This window comes from Seriola dumerili, unplaced genomic scaffold (assembly GCF_002260705.1).
Source record: "Seriola dumerili isolate Sdu_G_001 unplaced genomic scaffold, Sdu_1.0 BDQW01000331.1, whole genome shotgun sequence".
In the NCBI taxonomy this organism is placed as follows: Eukaryota; Metazoa; Chordata; class Actinopteri; order Carangiformes; family Carangidae; genus Seriola; species Seriola dumerili.
The window spans coordinates 3566487-3587894 of NW_019174586.1; the positions used below are offsets into that span (position 1 = coordinate 3566487).

Genomic DNA, 21408 nt, shown 5'->3' on the forward strand with positions numbered 1-21408 from the left:
GGGCGAGAAGTTTTCTTTTTCGGGAACAGAAGCACGACTACAGACTTTCAGGTGGACGCTCATGTGCTTTCCTTTATTCAGCCTGTGGGTTTCCTGCCAGCATCTTATGAAACACACACACACACACAACACACACACACACACACACACACACACAGCAACCTTAATTTGGCAGAAGTGTAGGCTACTTCATTGACCTGCTGTCTCCCCTCCCTTGTGTTTGAGCATTAAGTCTATGTACAGAAATAAGTGCATGTTTTTTCTCTTCCCCCACTCGTAATGCTGCATCACACAAGGCCCATAATGACCGCTGGTAGATGACATGATGGAGAGAGCTGCACCATCATCGTCGACACATTCACAACTTGTTTTCATGTTTGATTCCTTTCCAGTTCAGTGATTTTTACATATTGTGTTTGCAATATTTAGGCTTTACAAAGCCTACAATTGTGGTTCATGCGGGTGAATACACAACATCGTGAGCTACTTCATCATTTAAAAAAAGTTTCTCCGTTTCTGTCTTTTGTTTCTGATTTGAGAAAGTAGCTGCGTCTCTGAGCTTACATCTTACATCTATTTGTGGTATTGTTTTGAGAACTCACTCTTCCATCCCGACAGATAGCGAATACTAAATACAGCTATTTGAACCCCTGATGGTGAATGCTACATACATAGTTAACCAGGCAGAGTACACAACGCTTTGGGTTTGCTCTAAAACTTACTTGGATTTCTGAATTACTCATGTACTATATATGTTAAATTATCTACTATGTTACTACAAGCTGCACTGAACACTTTAAATACATCTTGGATGATATATATCTCTAGCATGCATTGTAATAATAAGAAATTATAGCCACTGTACATGTACATTTTTTATTCATTGGCTTCTTCTTATGTGATAAGTGTATTAAATGGAGATGAAAATGTACGGTGCTTATACTTTGTTTCTGCTGTCCGTCTCTTTCAGCCATGTTCAACCTTATTCCAGTGGGGCTGCGAGTGGTGGCCATCCAGGGGGTGCAGACCAAACTCTATCTGGCTATGAACAGTGAGGGCTACCTGTATACATCAGTAAGTGTACTGTATTGTTTGTGTGAATGTGTGTGTGTGTATAGGATGGCTCCTGGCTTCAATGCTAGTGGGTGTCCCTCTAGTCCAGCTGTGTGCAGAGAGCATGTTGGATCTCTGGCAGACATGTGAGTTACTATGTTAGACAAAAGATATACAGTATACTTGAAAAGAATAGCCGATATGTTGCTTTAAGGCTTCATATTTTAGCAGATTTTTTTCTTCTAGTTATATTATTTGTGTAAATGGGTAACTAATTCACACTGTGCCCACTCAGACACAAAATCATCCTGATCCTGATGAAAGAGCAGCATCACTTTCTGATATAATTCAGTGTCAATAAAAAGTTCAAGGATTGTGTAAGCAGGCGGAGCAGTGACATATCTGATCGTGACAGCTGGCTCTTCATCTTTGATTAAATGTGCAAGGTTATGAATAATTCAGTTGCAGGCCGAACAATGTTCCTGTTCGTCTTCCTCCCAAATGCCACCATCGCATTGTGTGGCAGGCGTCACGGAGAGGACTGACAGGCTGGTTGGATGTGCACCCAGAGGGCGTGCAGACACACACGTTTACTGTTGACAGACAATCCTCATAGTCAAATTAGTAAAGATTGTTCTGTATGGTAAAGGTCTCAGTAGGCAGACACAACAATGATTGATAGAAACAAGCCAAGAAAACCTAATGATCAAGTAGCTTTTTATTCTGTAGCTGCTGCTGACAAATTATCTATTACATGCTTAGGCAGTAATGTGATGAATGTCGAAGGAAAACTGGCCCTCTGGCCCCTCTGGCTCTCTCTCGTACACACAAACACACAAATGCATTAATAAACAAGGTTAATGTGCTAGCTCTCACCAAGCATTAGTTCAGTCAGAAACACTTGCATCAAGGAACTGCGAATGGTTAATCATTTAGATTTGGTGAAAGAGGCTCTACTCTTTGAGGGAGCTCTCAGTCCAATCCAAGAAACAATAGGGATTCTGCTGAAAATCCCCTAAACAACAAACACAATCATGAACCATATCTTAGCAAAGACAATGATAACAAAATGGTCAGCACATACTAAATAGGAGATTGAGGTACAGGGGACAGCTACAACAGCAAGCAACATTATAAAGATATCTGCAGAATAACAGTGACAACTGTTGCAATGTAAAGGTCGGCCTGTACACCTGTGTAAACGTGACTGGATCTTACGAGAAAGCTGGTAGCCAATCAGCTGAGGTATGCACCACTGACACCAGTGAAGCATAAATAAAATCCCTGATAGCCGATCAAATAAATTTCACCGCGCTACAATTAACACAAGAACATTTAACTGTAACTTAAACAATCGAAATATTTATGTTTGTTTAGTGACAAATGTGGAAAGTAAAACACTGCAATCATAGATTGTGACGCACACAATCACTGTATCAAATCAGAGATTCATTGTAATAACAGTATTTATACAATTACTATTTATACTTAATACTATTTATACAGCCCAGCACTTGCTGTCAACCAATCCCACAGTGACAATGTCAGTACCTTCTGGTCCTGTCTGGCTGAGGCTGTGTTGCAGACCTCCATCTGAATCCCTATCAGATCTACGAGAACTTTTCTGTTGTCCATGCTATGCTCCGACTTCCTTTTGGAGGAACGAAGTAATAATTATTTCTGCAAGGAATCAACAGCATTATATAAATAATTGCTCTGTCAAAATTTACCTATATTCTGATACTTGTTACATTTTAAAAGTAGCAAATCATTTTAACATATGCAGGACTTAATTTAATATTTTTAATTTGGAGACCAACAGTTTTGCAATTCATACAGTACAACACTGGCAAGTTTTATTTGACAGTTTGACACAATTGCAGTTTACACAAACCTGAGAAAACATTTGTGTTGTTTTACCTGTCACTCAGCATTTAATTGCAAGTATAACCAGTTGAGCTGCTGTCCCTAGAAATGTCATGTTCTTACTAAATCATCAATTGAAAATAAAAGTCAAATTTCTAGTGAACAGTTATGTTTAGACACAAGGATCTCATTCAGTGTAGTATTTGTAAGACCAAAAGACTGACAACATAATCACGGCAGCCTATTGTGAATGTTGTATGGTCTGTCTATAATTACATCTTATAATGAGCGCTAGCATTTGTTTGACAACATATCCATGTGGGTTGCCCTAGCTAAACATGCCTGAGGGGAATATACAGGAATAATTGAAATAAAAACATACTCCTTAAACCCCTTCCCACACACACATATATTCACGCACTGTATTTAACATGGCACTCTAGTAGTCCACAGCTCCTAGTGAGTGAGTGATTTTAATGATATGAGCTTGGCTGTCAGTAATTAAGCACATGCAGCAAGCTGTAGGATTAATTTAATAAAGATGGATCCTGCTGACAAAGGCTCTACGAGCAGAGAGAAGCAGCAGTAGAAGTACTAGCCTATTTCTTAACGGCCTTTTAGTGCTAAGGTTTTAGGAAAAATGGATGCCAAGAAGCATACAATGACTTTAGATGAGCATTATATTCATGTTAAATTTCCTCCTTGCTTCTGCCTGTTGCACTTCACTGAAACAGCTCTTCACGATCTTCAATGACATCTTAATGCACAGTGCCGCAGGAGAGTAATCTAGCGTGGCACTGTTGGATTCTGAGAGCACCTTTTCACATTACTGATCATGGTATTCTTAAACTGAGAAGCCTAGGCAGTGGTTTGGTATCTCTGGGTAAACTGTCTCAGTGTCTCAGTTGCTGCTGTTAACTGTGCATTCTCATGTGCAATTCTATCTTGTGGTGTATCCCAAGGTTCTATCTTGGATCCTACCTTGTTTGCCTTTTATATGATTCCCCTTAAACTGAGGTAGAGCTCATCACTGCTATACAGATGATATCCAGTTATATACATCCGATTTTAACCTCAAAATAGGCCCATTGTATCTCAAGATGAGACAGAGAATATTCACGTTTGGTGATTTGAGAGTGCCACTAAAAAGCTTTTGACCAGGTCCTTGAAAAAGGTCTAATCTGACACCTATCTTGATTCAAGGTCAACATTACCACATTTAGAGCTTCCTATGGGTCAGACACCTACCTACATAAACTATTAAAGCACTATATTACTCTAAGTAATATAACAGTACTGTGTATAATATATATATATATATATATATATATATATATATACACATATATATACACACACACACACACACACATACAATACTGTGCAAAAGTTTTAGACAGGTGTGAAAAAAATGGTGTTACTACCCTTTGCCTTCAAACCAGCATCAATTCTTACAGGTACACTTGCACAAAGTCAGGGATTTTGTAGGATTATAGTCAGGTGTATGATCAACCAATTATACCAAACAGGTGCTAATGATCATCAATTTCACATGTAGGTTGAAACACAGTCATTAACTGAAATAGAAACAGCTGTGTAGGAGGCTTAAAACTGGGTGAGGAGCAGCCAAACTCTGCTACCAAGGTGAGGTTGTGGAAGACAGTTTCATATCACAGGTCATACACCATGGCAAGACTGAGCACAGCAACAAGACACAAGGTAGTTATACTGCATCAGCAAGGTCTCTCCCAGACAAAGATTTCAAAGCAGACTGGGGTTTCAAGATGTGCTGTTCAAGCTCTTTTGAAGAAGCACAAAGAAACAGGCAACGTTGAGGATCGTAGACGCAGTGGTCGGCCAAGGAAACTTAGTGCAGCAGATGAAAAACACATCAAGCTTATTTCCCTTCGAAATCGGAAGATGTTCAGCAGTGCCATCAGCTCAGAACTGGCAGACACCAGTGGGACCCAGGTACACCCATCTACTGTCCGGAGAAGTCTGGCCAGAAGTGGTCTTCATGGAAGAGTTGCAGCCAAAAAGCCATACCTCCGACATGGAAACAAGGCCAAGTGACTCAACTATGCACGAAAACATAGTAACTGGGGTGCAGAAAAATGGCAGGCGGTGGTCTGGACTGATGAGTCAAAATTTGAAATATTTGGCTGTAACAGAAGGCAGTTTGTTTGCTGAAGGGCTGGAGAGCAGTACAATGAGTGTCTGCAGGCAACAGTGAAACATGGTGGAGGTTCTTTGCAAGTTTGGGGCTGCATTTCTGCAAATGGAGTTGGAGATTTGGTCAGGATTAATGGTGTCCTCAATGCTGAGAAATACAGGCAGATACTTATCCATCATGCAATACCATCAGGGAGGCGTATGATTGGCCCCAAATTTATTCTGCAGCAGGACAACAACCCCAAACATACAGCCAATGTCATTAAGAAATATCTTCAGCATAAAGAAGAACAAGAAGTCCTGGAAGTGATGGTATGGCCCCCAGAGAGCCCTGATCTCAACATCATCCAGTCCGTCTGGGATTACATGAAGAGACAGAAGGATTTGAGGAAGCCTACATCCAAAGATCTGTGGTTAGTTCTCCAAGATGTTTGGAACAACCTACCAGCCAAGTTCCTTCAAAAACTGTGCAAGTGTAACTAGAAGAATTGATGCTGTTTTGATGGCAAAGGGTGGTCACATCAAATATTGATTTGATTTAGATTTCTCTTCTGTTTATTCACTGCATTTTGTTAATTGATAAAAATAAACTATTAAGACTTCCATTTTTGAAAGCATTCTTAGTTTACAGCATTTTTTCACACCTGCCTAAAACTTTTGCACAGTACTGTGTGTATATATATATATATATATATATATATACATACACACATACATACATACATACATATACACATATATATAAAAAAATACAATGTAGTGTTGTTGCTACTTACCAGTTTGAGATAAATTAGATTAGGTGGATTTTATTTATTAATATTTAAGTTTCTTATGTTGGACTCAAAAAATTGGAACCAATGTTCAAAAAGCACTAGAAGCAGTAAGCAGAATGAGAACTTGAACCAATACCAAACTGCCCTGAATTAGCTTTTTATTCTATTTGTTTTTTCTGATGTATTAATGTGTTTTTATTTTAGTCAAATGGTGAGGAGAATATGCTACAGTCTAGAAATAATACTGTTTGCTGCATACACTACATCATCTATGCCGTTTTAAATCCAGCCTTCCTGTGAAATACAGTATATCTTCTAGGTGTGTTAGAGGAATACAAGTGGGGGATGGGTTGCAGAGCTTTCTGTTTCAGCTAAATTAGAGAGGGAATTGAATTGAATGTGTAGCTTGCTGCCTAATAGTGTCTGCCTTGCTGGGATTGCTGCTATGGTAAAGTGCTGCCTTGAAGCCACACATACGAGACAATAGCAGGTCAGCATTGGAGGGAGATTCCCAACCAACAGTGGAGAGACAACAGATGATGTATCCTGGGAGGGGGGGCGGGTGTGGGTGGGTGGTGGTGGTGGAGTGCTGCTGCTGGGATCTAGATGTCTACCATTATTCTACATGTGTCTGCATAAGTACATGCATGAATGGAAATGTGAGTGAACGTGTGTCATATAATAAATAAGATTCAAATGATTTACATGCATAGTCAATTAAGTTCTATGACACTGATTACAATGCGTAGTAAATTGTAAATGTATATGCATGTTTAGATTTAAACTAATGTTATCTATTCCCTTTGTTGACATTAATTTGAGTGGCTGAGTGGCTATTACAGCATAGACTGAGTTGCCTCACATAATGCATCCGGTGTATGCTCTTTCCGTTCGGAAGCAGCTGTATGTTCTACATTTAAGAGCAGAGAACCTACACCAAGAAAAAGAAAGAGGAATAGTGAGAGAAATGAGGAGTGAGAAAAAGAGTATACATGTGTGGGTGAGGCAGAATGCACCAGTGAAAATAATTCATCCATCAGCATCAGTGTGTGGGAGAGGAAGAGCCAATTAATATGTATTTTACTTTACTATCCTCTGTTTTCTTGTTTGCCTTTCAGAAGTTGTGGAGCAAGTTCAGCAGCATTAACTATAGAGGTGTTTTTTTTTTGTTTTTTTTTTGTTCTAGACAAAAAACTGTTCAGCGTGTTGTCAACATAATATAAAATATTCTGCAAAAACATACACTTAACAACTCAATACCGTTATATACATGTATATTTATAGCAATGCAGTGAATATTTCCACTGAATCTGAAAAAAATAATATATTAATTTGCGCTTTCTTGATATGTTTTCAGATCTGTGGGTATATTTTTAGACCCTGAGCTAAGTGGTGTCCACATATCTCATGAGGTGCCTTTGAAGTGGTGTTATTAATTTCCTGGTGGGTCATATTTGAATTAGTGTGAGTCACTGAGGCTCCAGTTGAGTCTCGTCTCGACTGCTCTGTGCGAGTGTGTGTAAAATGGAGAGTTCAGGGCTGATGGGGTGGAAATATTTATCAGGCTAGTATTGAGGTTTACGAGCCGGCGATGGTCATGCATCTTGTGAAAGAGTTCCTACATAAGACATTAAACCCATAACATCCTCACTTGTTTATAAAAGCACTCTGGATATGCCTTACGTGCCATCTAAAGGACTGTAGTGAAAAGAAAGGTAATCTGGAGAATGCACAGACGACAGAATGATGATGATTCAGTAAAAATAAAAAAAGGCTGGTAGGCAAATGCAACACTCACATTATATCCATCAAGTCACTTTAAGTATATTCCTCCCATTTTAGTCTAATTTTGGTATAAATTCTATTTTCAAAATAATGCGTCAGGAGTGTCACTGAAATCTTGTAATCGGGATGCAGAGGGTGTGTACAACAATAAAATGTTATTCACTCTATGTGTGTAGGATCAGTAAAAATACAGGCATCAGGTATCAAAAAAGTCTGTATATTGTTGTGCTTGTACATTATGTATTTTAGTGTATTCCTGTTAGAAATGTAGTTGGCTCACGGCCATACCTTTTCAACCATTTAGCAAGCACAATGCCTCTGGTAAATAACCACTGCTGTAAGGTTTCACTCCACTGAGCTGTGTCATTAACTACTTTGTGTTTGGTGTGTGTGCTCCAGGCTTCAACGTGTACCCTGTGTGGGTGTGTCTATTTGTATTTGGTATTTGTGAGGGTCTTTTCCACTAGCTTAACACTTTCCAATTTATTCCCAAACAAATGAACACCATGAGTGTACTTTATCTTTAGCTAAAGAAAAAGGTGCTTTTTAATCCACTTCCACTCTACTGAAAAGACTAGGAAATTGAAAAGCCGGATTTAGCAAGATTTGTCTTCACTGCCTGGCCATAGCATTAGCTTTTGTGAATCTCACAATCATTGATGTGGCTTCAAAGAAACTAGAACAGCACTCAGCCCTGATTCCATTGGCATAATTGGTGTCATTTAAGTTTCGATATGGCAGCTGAATACACATGGGGCAGTGCGCGGCATTGATTTGGCTTGTCTTGTGAAAAATCCGGCCAATATCCTTACTGAGAGATCAGATCCATTATGCTAGTATTTCTCCTCCTGCTGATTGGATCAGGAAAACATTATTCAGCTGTAATTACTCCCCAGAAGCCAACAGAATGCTTTTTGAGAGTGCATCATAATTGATAGGGTTTTCTTGACATGGGTGCCTTGCTAATGGAATATTCATTTTACAGTTACACTTATCACTGTTGAAATGTGTAATTGTGTGTTAGAATACAGAAGGTTTCACAGATAGGGAGCGAGTGTGTGTGTGTGTGCGCGCATGTGTGTCGTGTTTACATCCACGGATATTACAAATGACAGGGAAACATCCTTCAGTGCATTATACCCAACACTTGTCATCATCCTTTAAATGTCTTTTGCCCATAGGCAGTTATAGGATCGTAAAGCGCTCACGCAATGCTGCCACAACTTCAGAAGGGATTCCCCCTCACTGTAAAACATAAGACTCTTCTCTGCCTCTTTGGTCTTTGCCAAAGAGATAAAATTCACTTCATTTAGAGAGACAAGAGTGAATGAATGTGTGTGTATAAGTATATAGGTTTCTGGATGGAAGAACATATTAGTTGGAGGTGATACACTGACGGTGAAGATCTTTTTTCTAATAAATGTACAAACATGTTTACATGTGCAGTGAACATATGCTGCACTGAAATGAAATTTGCATGCCTGTCACTACAGAATTTTTCAAAAAACACTGGGTTGATGAGAAGGAAAGAAGGATTTTGTGATTTTAACCAAGTTCAATCTGAATAAGATTAAGTATGGAATCTAGTGGAATCTTAAATACATTTTTCTAGATATACAGGCCCAGCATGAGGATTAAAAAAGACCCCGTACACACACACACACACACACACAGTATATGTAAGGCACCCTGCATACGAATACCAACAAACCCTACAACTGATATGTATGTAAAAGGCAGGCCAAGATAAAAGTACATGTCATTGCTGGTACTGTATTAGGTTACAAAATGAAGCTGGTACACAACATGAATAGAAGACCCTAAACTTTTCAGTCCTCTTTCCTCTTGTTTAGTTTCAAAGACAAATGGATGGATGTCTTCCAAAGACAGGGAGGTCTATAAAGTTAAATGAAAACACTGCTCAACCCACACACTGATGCTTTAGAAAAGAGGAATGAGGATGGACTGTGAATTTTGCCCACTCCTTTCCAATAAAATTTGGCAAAATGTATCACAGAGCTCCCAGCAGCACAACTACAAATTTTCTCCTAGCTACAAAATTAGGAAGAGCTGGCAAACTCATACAAGAGGGGGTATGCATGCATCTAATCAAAATCTTTATTACACTGAAAGCACCAGAACCTAATCGCTTCTATATGAGAGGGACACAGCTCCTAACAGCATTATGTATGCTGAGACAATACTGTAATTATTTATTTTTTCTTTCCAAAAACACATGTCTGGACATTGCTGAGTGAGGTTGCCAGCTGTGTATCATTTGGACAAGGACGTGTCATAGTTGCATATTTCAAGGAAAAGCCCATGTAGTGTAATGGGATCATTAAAAGTCCATTTAGTCAAACCACCTTAGAGAAATGTGGTGGGAGAGGAGGGGTGGGGTGGGATGACAAGGCTGATATTATTTCTATGCAGATAGTGTCCTGCTTTTTATTTCTAAAGTGATTTCCCCTCGCTCCATCTGGCACCGGAGTCATGATTAAAGTGATGTGAGATTTTTTTCACTGGGAGACTGGTTTCAGTGAACAATAGATATGCTATTGACTGAAGAAGCTGCTACTGGAGCCCATTCAAAAGCATCTGAATGTCTCTGTCTATCACAGCCCTGTTAGGATAGAATTGGGGATCCCGTGCCATTCTGGCCCCTCCTTGTGTCAGTCTGAGCAGGCCTGTTCTCCGCAGATCACCTCCAATGCAGCAGTACCCGCCAGGAGCCTCTCCACCATCTTGGCTCTAAATGTGCCTGTATCTGTCTGTATGTGTCTGTTTATCAATACACTCTTATTCTTCTCCAGGGCGAGTGTAACCAGCCAAATCCACATAAGCTCATTATTAGAGGTAGAACAGAACTCCTGGCTCGAGAGCTGGCTCGACAACTGAGCAGCAGTTGTGTAGCTTCCAATTGCTGCTCGTGCATAACTGAGAGGTGCGCTGCCCAGCCTGTCTAAGATTGCTGCTGCTAATCAGGCTGAACAACAGAGTCATACAGCAAGAAGGTAAAAAGACACTGAGGCAGTGAAAGAGGTGCACAGTCAAGAAATTAACAACTTGTAATTTGTTGGATTGACAAAGCAAAGGAATCTGACTTGAGTAGAGAAAAAGGGAGAAAATCTAATACCTTTAAAGGTCTAGACAAAAGCTTTGACCCAACACAGCTGAATGTGCGCTAAGAGTAGTAAAGAACACATCAGAAACATGAAAATACATTTGTAGTCTTTGTGTTTCCACAAATACACTGGAGTATAAAGACTAGAGCAGTCTAATACTTAAAGAATACTGGTATGTAGTAGCTTGCCACTGAATAACTCACAGGCAGTGGTTACTCTGGCTGACTTTCTTTCAATAATGCCATAATTTGAGGGATACAAATATCTTAAGACAACATACTGGACTGCAAGGACGATGCCAAGATGCCTACGGGAAGGGCCAAGGCAGGCTTTATTTTTTAAGCTTAGTTCTCTTAATAAACGCAGCAAGGCGTTTGCATATCTTTTACCACTCTGTTGTCGTGACTGCAATATTGTTGCAATCTGCTGGGGCAGTAGCATCAGAGCTGGCAATGCAAACAAACTGAATATGCTGATCAAAAACACTTTGTCTGTGCTCGCATTACTCTCGAGCTGTTAACAGTTTGGAGAGGAGGATGCAGCGCAAACTGCTGTCTATCATGGAAAATGTCCTGAATCCCCTCCAAGATTTAGTAGTAAAACAGCAGAAATCTTTCAGTAATGTACTTGAGGATGTGCACTTTGGGTTCTGATTGACGTCCTCGGATGCTTAAAAGGTTCTGTAAACGATCGTCACTAACTCCAGATGTTGCACTTCACCACCAGTATCTAAGACCAAAACAAATGCTTCGTCGGCCACACCTCAGACCTCCCTTTGGCCACCACCCTTCACGTTCTCAGTTAGCAAAGTGTTACGAAGCCCAGTGAAAGTGGTCACTAAACACACAACAAAAAGCACAAATGAATAAAGTTACCTGTGTACTTGAGAGCCAACAAAATTAAAAAAATCCAGCCCCAACCATTAGCCCACACTAGCATTGCCATGATATGCTCCACAGCAATGTAAGCCAGCCAGCGATGGGAACATTTGCGGAAGATAGCTATCTCCTTTATATCTTTACATAGAAAATCATTGTTTACTGCTATGTGATTGGTCAGAAGTTTTACAATCAACAAATCATCTTTACAATAAACACATTACAATAAACTAGTATTGGACAGAAGAGACAACATATTGACAATTTAGCTAATTTTACTTTGTCTTGATCGTTGAATTTTCTACTGAAAAGATGGTAACTCCCCGCTCAGTTTGTCTTACTCAGACTGTTGTCGCCTTATATTAGCTTTAGCTGAGCTTAGAAAAGCATTTTGCACAGAGTAAGGACTGTGCATTTTGTCCCCCTTCACCTAGACTGGCTTTAGGAGTTGAGATGAAAGGCAAAACTAAGTGCAGACATGGTCTCTAACAGATATTGATGTCGGTGGCATCAGCTAAGGAGCTCAACTACTGAAGACCAAGAACAAGGACTTAAGATGTGTGGTCTGAGTCAAACTTAAGCTGACGTTTCTCTGTTTTTTTTTTTTTTTTACATGTATTGGTAAAAAAATCTTTACCCCAACTCTGAACCTAAACCTTCACCTGTCTGCATAAACAGGGGTGAAGAGCACATGTCATTTTACTTGACTAGTCCCTTAAATATTTATCCAAAATAAGAAGTGTTTGGGAGACTTATTTCTTACTGAACTGTAACAGCTCCCAGCTGGTTCTCCAGCCCTCCTGGTGGGCTTGCATTTATTCAAATGGAGTGGTTTGTACCCCTGTGATGTCGCAGCTTAACTGAGAACTAAGGCTGAGCCAACAGTTTGTATCCCATTGAGGTGATATGTCACAAGCTTCCTGTGCCTTTAGCTTTGTTTCTGTTAGAGATTTTTTTCTGGTGTGGTCTGTGAAGGCTAGATCAGTGAGAAAGGCTGACGAATGATGGTCGTCTGTTACTGGAGGTACGTCTGGGTTTTGTGTCTTGAATGGGCTCTGACTGGGTGTAACAAAAGCCACAGTATAATAAAGTAGTATAGTAGGTTTCTCTTTTATCAAGTTCAACAATTGAACATTTTTAATCCATTACCGTTCACTGCTTTTTGCAGTACATAGCTTTTGCTCGATTTAGCTGCACTGTACACAAAAGCTTCAAAGCACATCATCACCAGACATGAACCTCATTCAGTCTTTTGAAGTCCTGTTAGTGCTGAACATGAAGAGTGACGCTGCTGAACCGTTTAAAAAAAAAAAAATCAGAAGCTGTTATAGATGACTCCCTGTCTGTTGGTGGCATGTTGTTTGTCATGATCTCACAGTGAGTCTTTGGCCCTGAGGACACGTCATCACTCTCACCATTGACACCAACCAAAGTGATGTGTTTGCTAGACCTGCTTCAGTCTGAAAGAGGCATCCATCCTTCTCTTTCTAAGAAAGCTCACTTTGTCATTGAGAGTTGACCCACTGGTTATTCCAACGGTGTGTTATGGTGGTGTTTGTATATATTGTATGTATTTTAATTTGCAGACTAAGAAGAAAATTTAACCAGCATGGCAAAAACAACTCATTGCTCACTAGCTTCACTCGTCTTTAGCTGCCTTTCCCTCACGCATTGTCCCTCGATCTCTCTCAGGGGGAATTGTCTTCTAACGAATTAGACCGTTTTGTAGACTCACTGCCCAAGCAGCTCTACAAATTGGACAAACACACATATACACTAGTGCCCTTGCACACACACACACAAAACCTTGCCTCAGGGGAAATAAACCTCAGCCACACTGTGTTTGCAGCATTAATGGCCAAATTCTATATAGGCACCAGATTCTAAACCGAACAGAAAGGAGGAGTGAACTCTTGCACAGTATGGAGTCTGGAAAATGAACAGCAAAATAACGTCTCCAAGGAGTCTTCCCACAGAGAGTTCATTAGTTAAAGAGATAAAGAAGCAACCTGACAGCATACAAAGATAGGTGGACACATACCTTGCATGCACTACCCAAGTGCACACAGATTGCATAAAAACATATTAAAGCCCCTTTGTGAAAGCATTTAAATAATTTTGGTAGTTTGAAAAAGGTCAATACTATAATATGTCGTTTGTAAGTTCAGTGGCTATGTCCAACAAAAATCATAAGTACAGTGGACAATACTTTGAAAGATAATGAACTGCCCATACATAATTAACAGCTAGGAGCAAATGAGAATATACTCATCTTGCCTGTATGTTTTATTAATGCTCCTTTGCATCTGTCATATTACAGTTATCTATGCTATAAAGTGCTACATTATTCACGACAGTAAATGGAATGAATAGGTTTAGAAGATTCTCAAGAGACAAAAATCTTAAAGCAGGGGCTTGAACCTTGTGATAGCCGAGTACGCGCTGGACGTGCAGAGCAATGTACCGTTATTAAGTTGCACTAAGTAATTAACTATTGCATTTCAGCTGCTTCTCTTCATAAAAGGATGTCAAAGACTCTTGAGATCTTGTGAATTACTGTCCAACAACTACTATACACTGTAACTGCTTCTCCTCCCCCCCCCCCAGGAACACTTTACACCAGAGTGCAAATTCAAGGAGTCAGTGTTCGAGAACTATTATGTGACATACTCCTCCATGATATACCGGCAGCAGCAGTCGGGCAGGGGCTGGTACCTCGGTCTGAACAAGGAAGGAGAAATCATGAAGGGGAACCACGTCAAGAAGAACAAGCCAGCAGCCCACTTCCTTCCCAAGCCTCTTAAGGGTAAGACTGCACAGATCCACTTTTACATTTTGCTATACAACATTAAAAAGTCAGGTTACGCTTGATCAGAACTAGTTTGTACAATGTGTTGTCCGACCACGTGGGAAATCAAGTGTTTATAGCTGTTCCAAATGGCTACACTCAAAGGGGGAGTGAAAAGTGAAAAGAAAAAAAATCCCAGTGTGAGGCGAGTGTGACTTTCGGATTGTTGTTTATGGAGCGTTACAGGGTGCTTCCGAAACTCTCTGACCATCCAAGAAGCAGATCTGACGGAGAAAACTGGCAACTTGAGAAGAGTGTGGAGCTCAGCATCAGGGATAAAGTTGCTGTACCTACAAAATCTATTGAGAAACTTTCTTGACTAATCAGCAGAGTCACTTTTCTAGCTGGCAAAGGGTTGTTCTTCACTGTAAGAGTCCTTCTCTGAGAACCACTAGCTTGTCTGTTTAAATTTCCACATTTTCACTTCCAGTCCATGTGGATATTCATTTACTGTAGACTAAAGGAGCTGCTTTCTACACGACTCTCTGCTGTTCATCAGTCTCCTTAGAGATGCTGGCATGGACCTATTCAGTGGCTTCCTCTAGCTGGTTACACTCTGCTGCAGACACAGTGCAGAATGAGGCCAAGCCATTGTCTGTGACCAGAAGCAGCAGGAACAATATGTTTAATGCTTTGAATAGTAGCACCTAGGACTTTATTTTCTTTACAGTAAAGTCATAGAGAACCCCTCCCATCCAAAATATGCGTGTGGTAGTATGGCTATAGAGAACAGAGGAAAAAGAGTGGAGAGATGGAGAAATGGTTCTGTTCTCTCTGTTGAAAAGGCCACAGTCCTTTCATCTTCAACAAGACACAGATTTACCTGTCAACAGAGAGGAGACGCAAAGAGAGTGTCTGTTTTCACTTCAGTGGGATAAAAGAAAAGATTTTTTCCTCTTTTTTTCTGCGTAAGAAATGAAAGGCTTGCAGTGCAAAATACTCAAACAATGACGAAAAGAGGCCTTTTTTTTTTTAGATTGTTGATTGTTGAGTACAGTTTGGATTTGTCACATGGGATTCCATTTATAGTTTCACTACATTCTTTTGTGTGTGCACACATTAACATGCCTACTGGCACTGCAGAGTTATTACTGGTATCTAACAAGGTAAAATGATGATTAGGTCATAAACCTAGTGCAAGCATTTGGTTTAATGAAGTATCAGATAAAGTATTTTATCATATAATGATACAGGATTAGGTGAATTGGGTAAAATTTAAATGATTAACATTTAAGTATAGGCACTTTGTTATCAGTGTATACGTTGTTTACTTCAAGCGAGTTGTTGCAGTTTTACTTTAAATTTTCTGTATGGTATTTTTTCATTCATATACTTCTTTCAATATCTTATGGTAAAAAAAATCTCAGAATTTTCTCTACCCTCTGCAGAGAGGGTTGATGTAGATCGTTGCAATCTTCTGAATACACTTAAAAGCAATAGCCAGAGAACGATTGCCTTGCTTTATGCTGAGAGAGAAATACTGAGAAAGACAGAATAAAAAGATAGATATAGGCTGGATGAGATAGTAATTATAACAGATTCCGAAAACCATTGCCCTTCGGCTTCCTTTATGTATTTCAACTAAAAGCAAAAATATAGTATTTTTGAAGTTCAACATCAAATCCACATGGCTGCTAGCAGCCATGTGGGGGCCAAGCAGCCCAGTATGCCAGAGTTGCCATGGAAACATGATGTCATTAAGTCAAGGGCATGGTTGTAAGCACTCACAGCAGCAAGTTTCATGTCAGTTGATTAAAGATTGGCTGAGATATGACTTGATTTCTTGTTTGGCACCTTCACCGTCAATTTCTGTTGGCTCAGAATTGTCAGGCTTGGTTTGAAGAACATCTGTGTCAATTTTGGTAGAAACCAGACATGGGAATTTGATTTTAAGGCAAGAGCATCAATAGCTATAAAGGCAAAATGTTTATTTTCTTATTGCAGCACCCCCTAGAGGTCAAAGAACACCAGATTTATTGAGCTACCTCCTGATGTGGCCCTGAGTCCATGTACAAAGTTTAGTTTTCATACATAAAAGCATTACTGAGATATGACCTCACTTCCTCTCTGGTGGCTTTGTCACAATTTGTGATTGGCTGTGACAATTGAACGCTTTCGAAAATCAAAAATCCATATAATAACTTTTGTCAGGCATGGTCTGAAGAGGATCTGTGCCAATTTTAATAGGGATTGGACCAAGCTTGTCTGGGGAGTAACAAAAAACACTTTACCATGAAATCCAATAATGTAGGGAATCCAATGTGGCAGAAATTGACACCATAGTGTGCATAGCGTTCAAAAGTATCAGGGGAGTGTCCCCAATCAGTGTGCCAAATTTACCATATGATTGCAGGGGCTGCCATAGACTCCCAAGGCAAAAGATGAAGAATATGATGAATAAGAAAAGGTAGAACCACAAAGGGTGCCTGCACAGCTTGACCCCCCCCAAAATATGAACTGAAATATCCATTCAACTTCTGTTGTAAGACATTCTCCATCTTTTTCACAAACTTGAAATTACTGCACAATATTTACTAATTCTTTTACATAATTTAAATTCCAGATGCAGCTGGTGGTTTTGAAAGAGCTCTGTGAGGGAAGGAGAGAGAGGAAGAGAAATAAAGCAGAATTTGTTCCAGCAGCTCATAAAGATTCACAGGCAGTGGTGTTATAGGGCACCAATTAAGAAGCTGTCTCTGCATTGGCAGTGGCATCTCCTCCAGCCATTACTCACTACTCTTCTGGTTCCAGTCTGTGAGCCTCAGCCCACAGCCTCTCATTCTGTCTTCCTCTGGATGAAACAAGTTCAACTCACGTCATTCAAACCCAAACAGGAAAATCCTCTTAGAATTCTTGCAGAAAGCCTGGATGCAAAACACAAAGAGCTGCCTTTATTGGGATAGTGTGTAGTCTGTCAAGTGGCGTCTGTCACAGAAACACAGTGAGGTTTGTGTAGAGGAATGTGAAAAATGACTAGGTGGATGGGGATTTATGTTTAAAAATAAATAGCAGCAGTGGTGTTGTGGTGGAGGAGATACACTAATCCTGAGGTCAGCTGCCCACCATTATAATCATATAATACTGTTATTGACAAGACTGGTACCAATCATCAGCAGTTTCCCAGAGAAACCTTGCCATTGATTGACGTGTGTACACAAGGATGGTCTCTGGATTGCTGCTGTAACAAAAAATGCTGGGCTAAGTGAAGTGTCTGAAGGACTGCGTTTGCTGTTTCAGGCACAGATTCCCTTAGGAATGAACATCAAATAGCATTCTAGGCAGAAGAATGTTGACAACATCCTGAAACCAAAGACTGTGAACCTCAGATTACTGATATTTCTTCTGAAAAGTGACTGCTGAGGTGCAGATTGGACCAATGCTGCATACACAGCAAAGCTAAAGCACTGGCAACTCCTGAATTTATAATGCTATGCTGTGCATGTAGGATTTTTTTTTTTTTTTTTTTTTTTTTTTTTAAAACGATAAATTACTGGTCTGCTGTGATCTCTCAATTCAGCAGTCTACAGGGAACTATAAGTAAAATCTCATGTCATACTATCAGAGGACTTGTTCTAATAACCAAAACAGAGTGCTATTAAACTTTTTTCAATGTCATCTGTATACTATAAGTATACAACTATTAGTTTTCTGTTATGGTTTGTCTCATGTAAAAAAAATAAATTAAAAAAAAGTCAGTTTGTCTGATCTGATTTACACTTGTCTTGTGTTTCCACAGTGGCAATGTACAGAGAGCCATCCCTCCATGACTTGACAGAGTTCTCCCGCTCCGGCAGCGGCACGCCCACCAAGAGTCGGAGTGCCTCGGCTGTGCTCAACGGAGGCAAAGCTGTGAGCCAGAATGAGTCGACGTAGCCCGGTAGCCGAATCCAGGCCTGTGGCCGAACCACGAAACCTTACCTCCAGCAGAGCGTGAATCCAAGCAGACTTCTCTCACCGATCAGCGGTTCAGGACTAGCTACGACAACTAACCACACACAAACACCCAGACAGCATCAATAAAAAATAAAAAAAAACCACAGTTAGGTACCATCCTGATCAATCATTGTTTCCGTCTCAAAACAGCATCAAAAGTAAGAAACTTAACAGCACATAAACCATTCTGGACTTAAAAATAAATTAAAATTTTTCTTTTGGGCTTGAGATTTATTTATTACTTTGATCACTCTCTTTCGGTGATGATTGCGTACCACTTAGCTCATCTTTATCTTATTTTATTTTTCTTAAATTTCCTGCGGACAATAACTTTTTCTTAGGTCATGTAGACACCAAGCACTCGTGCATCTGTCAGACAGGGACAGGAAGTTAGACATGTAGGCGTTCAGGGCAGCCAGTAATGGTGCTGGTCTACAAGGCTGCAGTGGTACAGTACAAGCCCTGATCTCTGTCTCATCCATGCTTCTGTGAATACAAAGCCTATAAACTCCCTGGTGTGGCACAGCCTAGAGCTGCTGGGACTGTGGCCAGCCAGACGGTAGCTCTCCTGCGTCCTAGTGCACACGCTCAGAGACTGAGCTCTCTAGCATGGGAAAATGAAGCCTATGTTCAGCTGACCTGAAATATAAGGGACAGTGTGGCTCTCTTGCAGTTTTTTTTTTTTTTTCTTTTCAGAGATGCCACAGCTGCACCTTGTTGGTTTTTTTTTTTTTTTTTGCTAATTTTCTGAATTAGCAGAGAGCTTTTTATTTGATAACTGGTTTTGTTTTGTCCCCTCTTGTTCTCTTCCCTTGTCATTGTTCAGTATTTGTATTTTTGTTGCTGTTGCATCATTGAAAGGGGTTCCAGCACACCAAAGACAGAACGAAAGAGTTTCCCTTTAAGCCGCTGAAAACCAAGCCAGTATAGAGGCAGAAAGCTGGAATTTTTTTTTTCATTGTACATTATTGGTGAAAGAAAGCAAAGATTTTGAAGGAAAAAAAAAAGAACAATGGACAAAGGAAGTGATTTTAAACACTTTGGAGTTGGCAGCGTGCTTGATGTTGTGCTTTTTGCTGATATGCTCAATGATCGAAGTATGAAACGATTACTCTGTGTCCCCATTCCCTTCTGTTACCGCTGTGTTCACAACGTCTCCGTCTCTTGTCCTCGTGATCTGTTTCTTCCCTCTGTGCTTGTGTCATACTTCGACCCCCCCTGCCATCCTTTTTTGTGGACTTCTCTTGACTGATACAGTTCACCATAGGAATATGGTGCAAGCCCCTTCCCAGGATGCTTGTTATGTGTTTGAGTAACTTATTGTGGTGACAATATTTTCTATATTTAAAAAAAGAATACTGTGGACTTTTAGGTGGCTTAACATTTTATAGGACACGTCATATTTGTAAAAGTGAAAAAAAAAAAAAGAAAAAAAAAAAAAACGTACAAAAACGAACATCTTCCCTTTCTTGCACAGGGCATGTACAAACACAATTATGTACAAAAAGGACCCTTTTTGTGGGCTATGTACTCTTCCCTTCAGCTACATAACTTCTTTCTGGTACATGCTTCTGGGAGGCTTTCTTTTCTTGGTTTCCTCCGGAGGTGGTTTGTATTAGGTGAACCTATCTGTTGCATGGGAGAAAGCAGGGAAATTCTGGTCTAGAGCTGCATGATGTAGGCTATGTGTATTAACCCATGTTGGATCATGTGTTCCAAACTACCAGGCTAAATCTGATAAAACAACATATACAGGCAGACATTGTGGCTGTCTGATAACTTCCAGTTGTTTATTATTTGTTGTATACACAAAAATGCACTGAATAAAATGTTTATATTAAGATATACTTTTAAAATGTGTCAGACTTTCTTCTTTGTCCTATTAATTGTCTTATTTATTGCGCCGAGCAGCCATCGCAATTATAGAGAAGACTGGGTTTTGGGAATTAGATTCTAGTTGGCAGGATCTGTAATAATTGGTGGTGTAGATGGTGGGAATCATCTGCGCTGCATTCTAGTGTGAAAAGCTTGCTCCCTAGAGGAACCCCTGAACATACACTCATTCCCGGCAACTTTCCTATCTGCGGACGCCAATGTATCACGTAGAGGCGGGGTATAACCATAATTGCCTCAGAGTTGAGGCTGGTGGTCAGGTTCGTAAGGCTCATTCCATCTAATAAATCAATATCTCCTTTGGATTTGAAAAGCTGAAGACTAGATACCTGGAAATTGCTCTGCTACAGTGGCTTTTCCCTGTGTCTGTATGATTGTTACCTTGACTCAGTAACATCACATATTAAGTAAGATCACTTTTACTTCTTTTCCAAAAGGCTGACCTTGAGATTGGTTTTAGTAAAAATGTTTCAAATTCTCTCATCCCAGGGAAGAAATCACGCTTGGGCCAAGATCACATACCAAGACCCAACAGCCTCAGGAATCCTTCTTAGTGTGAGGAACTGCAGGCTGCACAAGATCAAATATGTCTTTACTTAATAATTAGGCAAGTACCAAAAAAAAAAAACGAAACAACAACAATCCTCTTTGATGGGTTAAATTAGAACAGTTCAGCGCTATAAGGTCTTTGTATGTGCAGAGAGGATGTGACACGAGGTAGTAATTACCTGGCGAGTCTGTCAGTGCTAAGAGAAGCTGGGAAAGAATGAGCTGAATGATGGCATGACACTGTGTTAACCTACCAGGCTCTGTTAATAAGGTCAGCCCTCTCCCTCACTGTCTCCGTCATCTCGGAAAGAAGCACTTTCTTTAATGAGGGGTTTTGTCCATGATCACTCTGCTCTGATCGTCGCCCACAGTGCATGTCAGGAATGATAAGGGTAAAGGGTTTCAAGATGTGACAGAAAGAATGAGCAATGTAAGAGAAAAGTCCAAATACAAGAACACTGAAGGTTTTCTGAATTAATTTTATGAATAAAGATGTTTTTAGGATAATAAAAGAAAAAGAAAATAAGAAATAA

General features: G+C 40.0%; 1 protein-coding gene across 2 annotated transcripts in view; it reads left to right on the plus strand.

Moving 5' to 3' along the window:
• The window catches only part of fgf13 (fibroblast growth factor 13), a 94417-nt gene extending 74541 nt beyond the window's left edge, over positions 1-19876 (plus strand). For both annotated transcript variants that reach the window (XM_022760067.1, XM_022760068.1), the window contains 3 exons: positions 971-1074; positions 14260-14458; positions 18237-19876. In XM_022760067.1, coding sequence (XP_022615788.1) covers positions 971-1074; positions 14260-14458; positions 18237-18373 — 440 coding nt within the window. In that variant the 3' untranslated portion in view covers positions 18374-19876. The remainder of the gene's footprint in view (positions 1-970; positions 1075-14259; positions 14459-18236) is intronic.
• The last annotated feature ends 1532 nt before the right edge of the window (positions 19877-21408 follow it).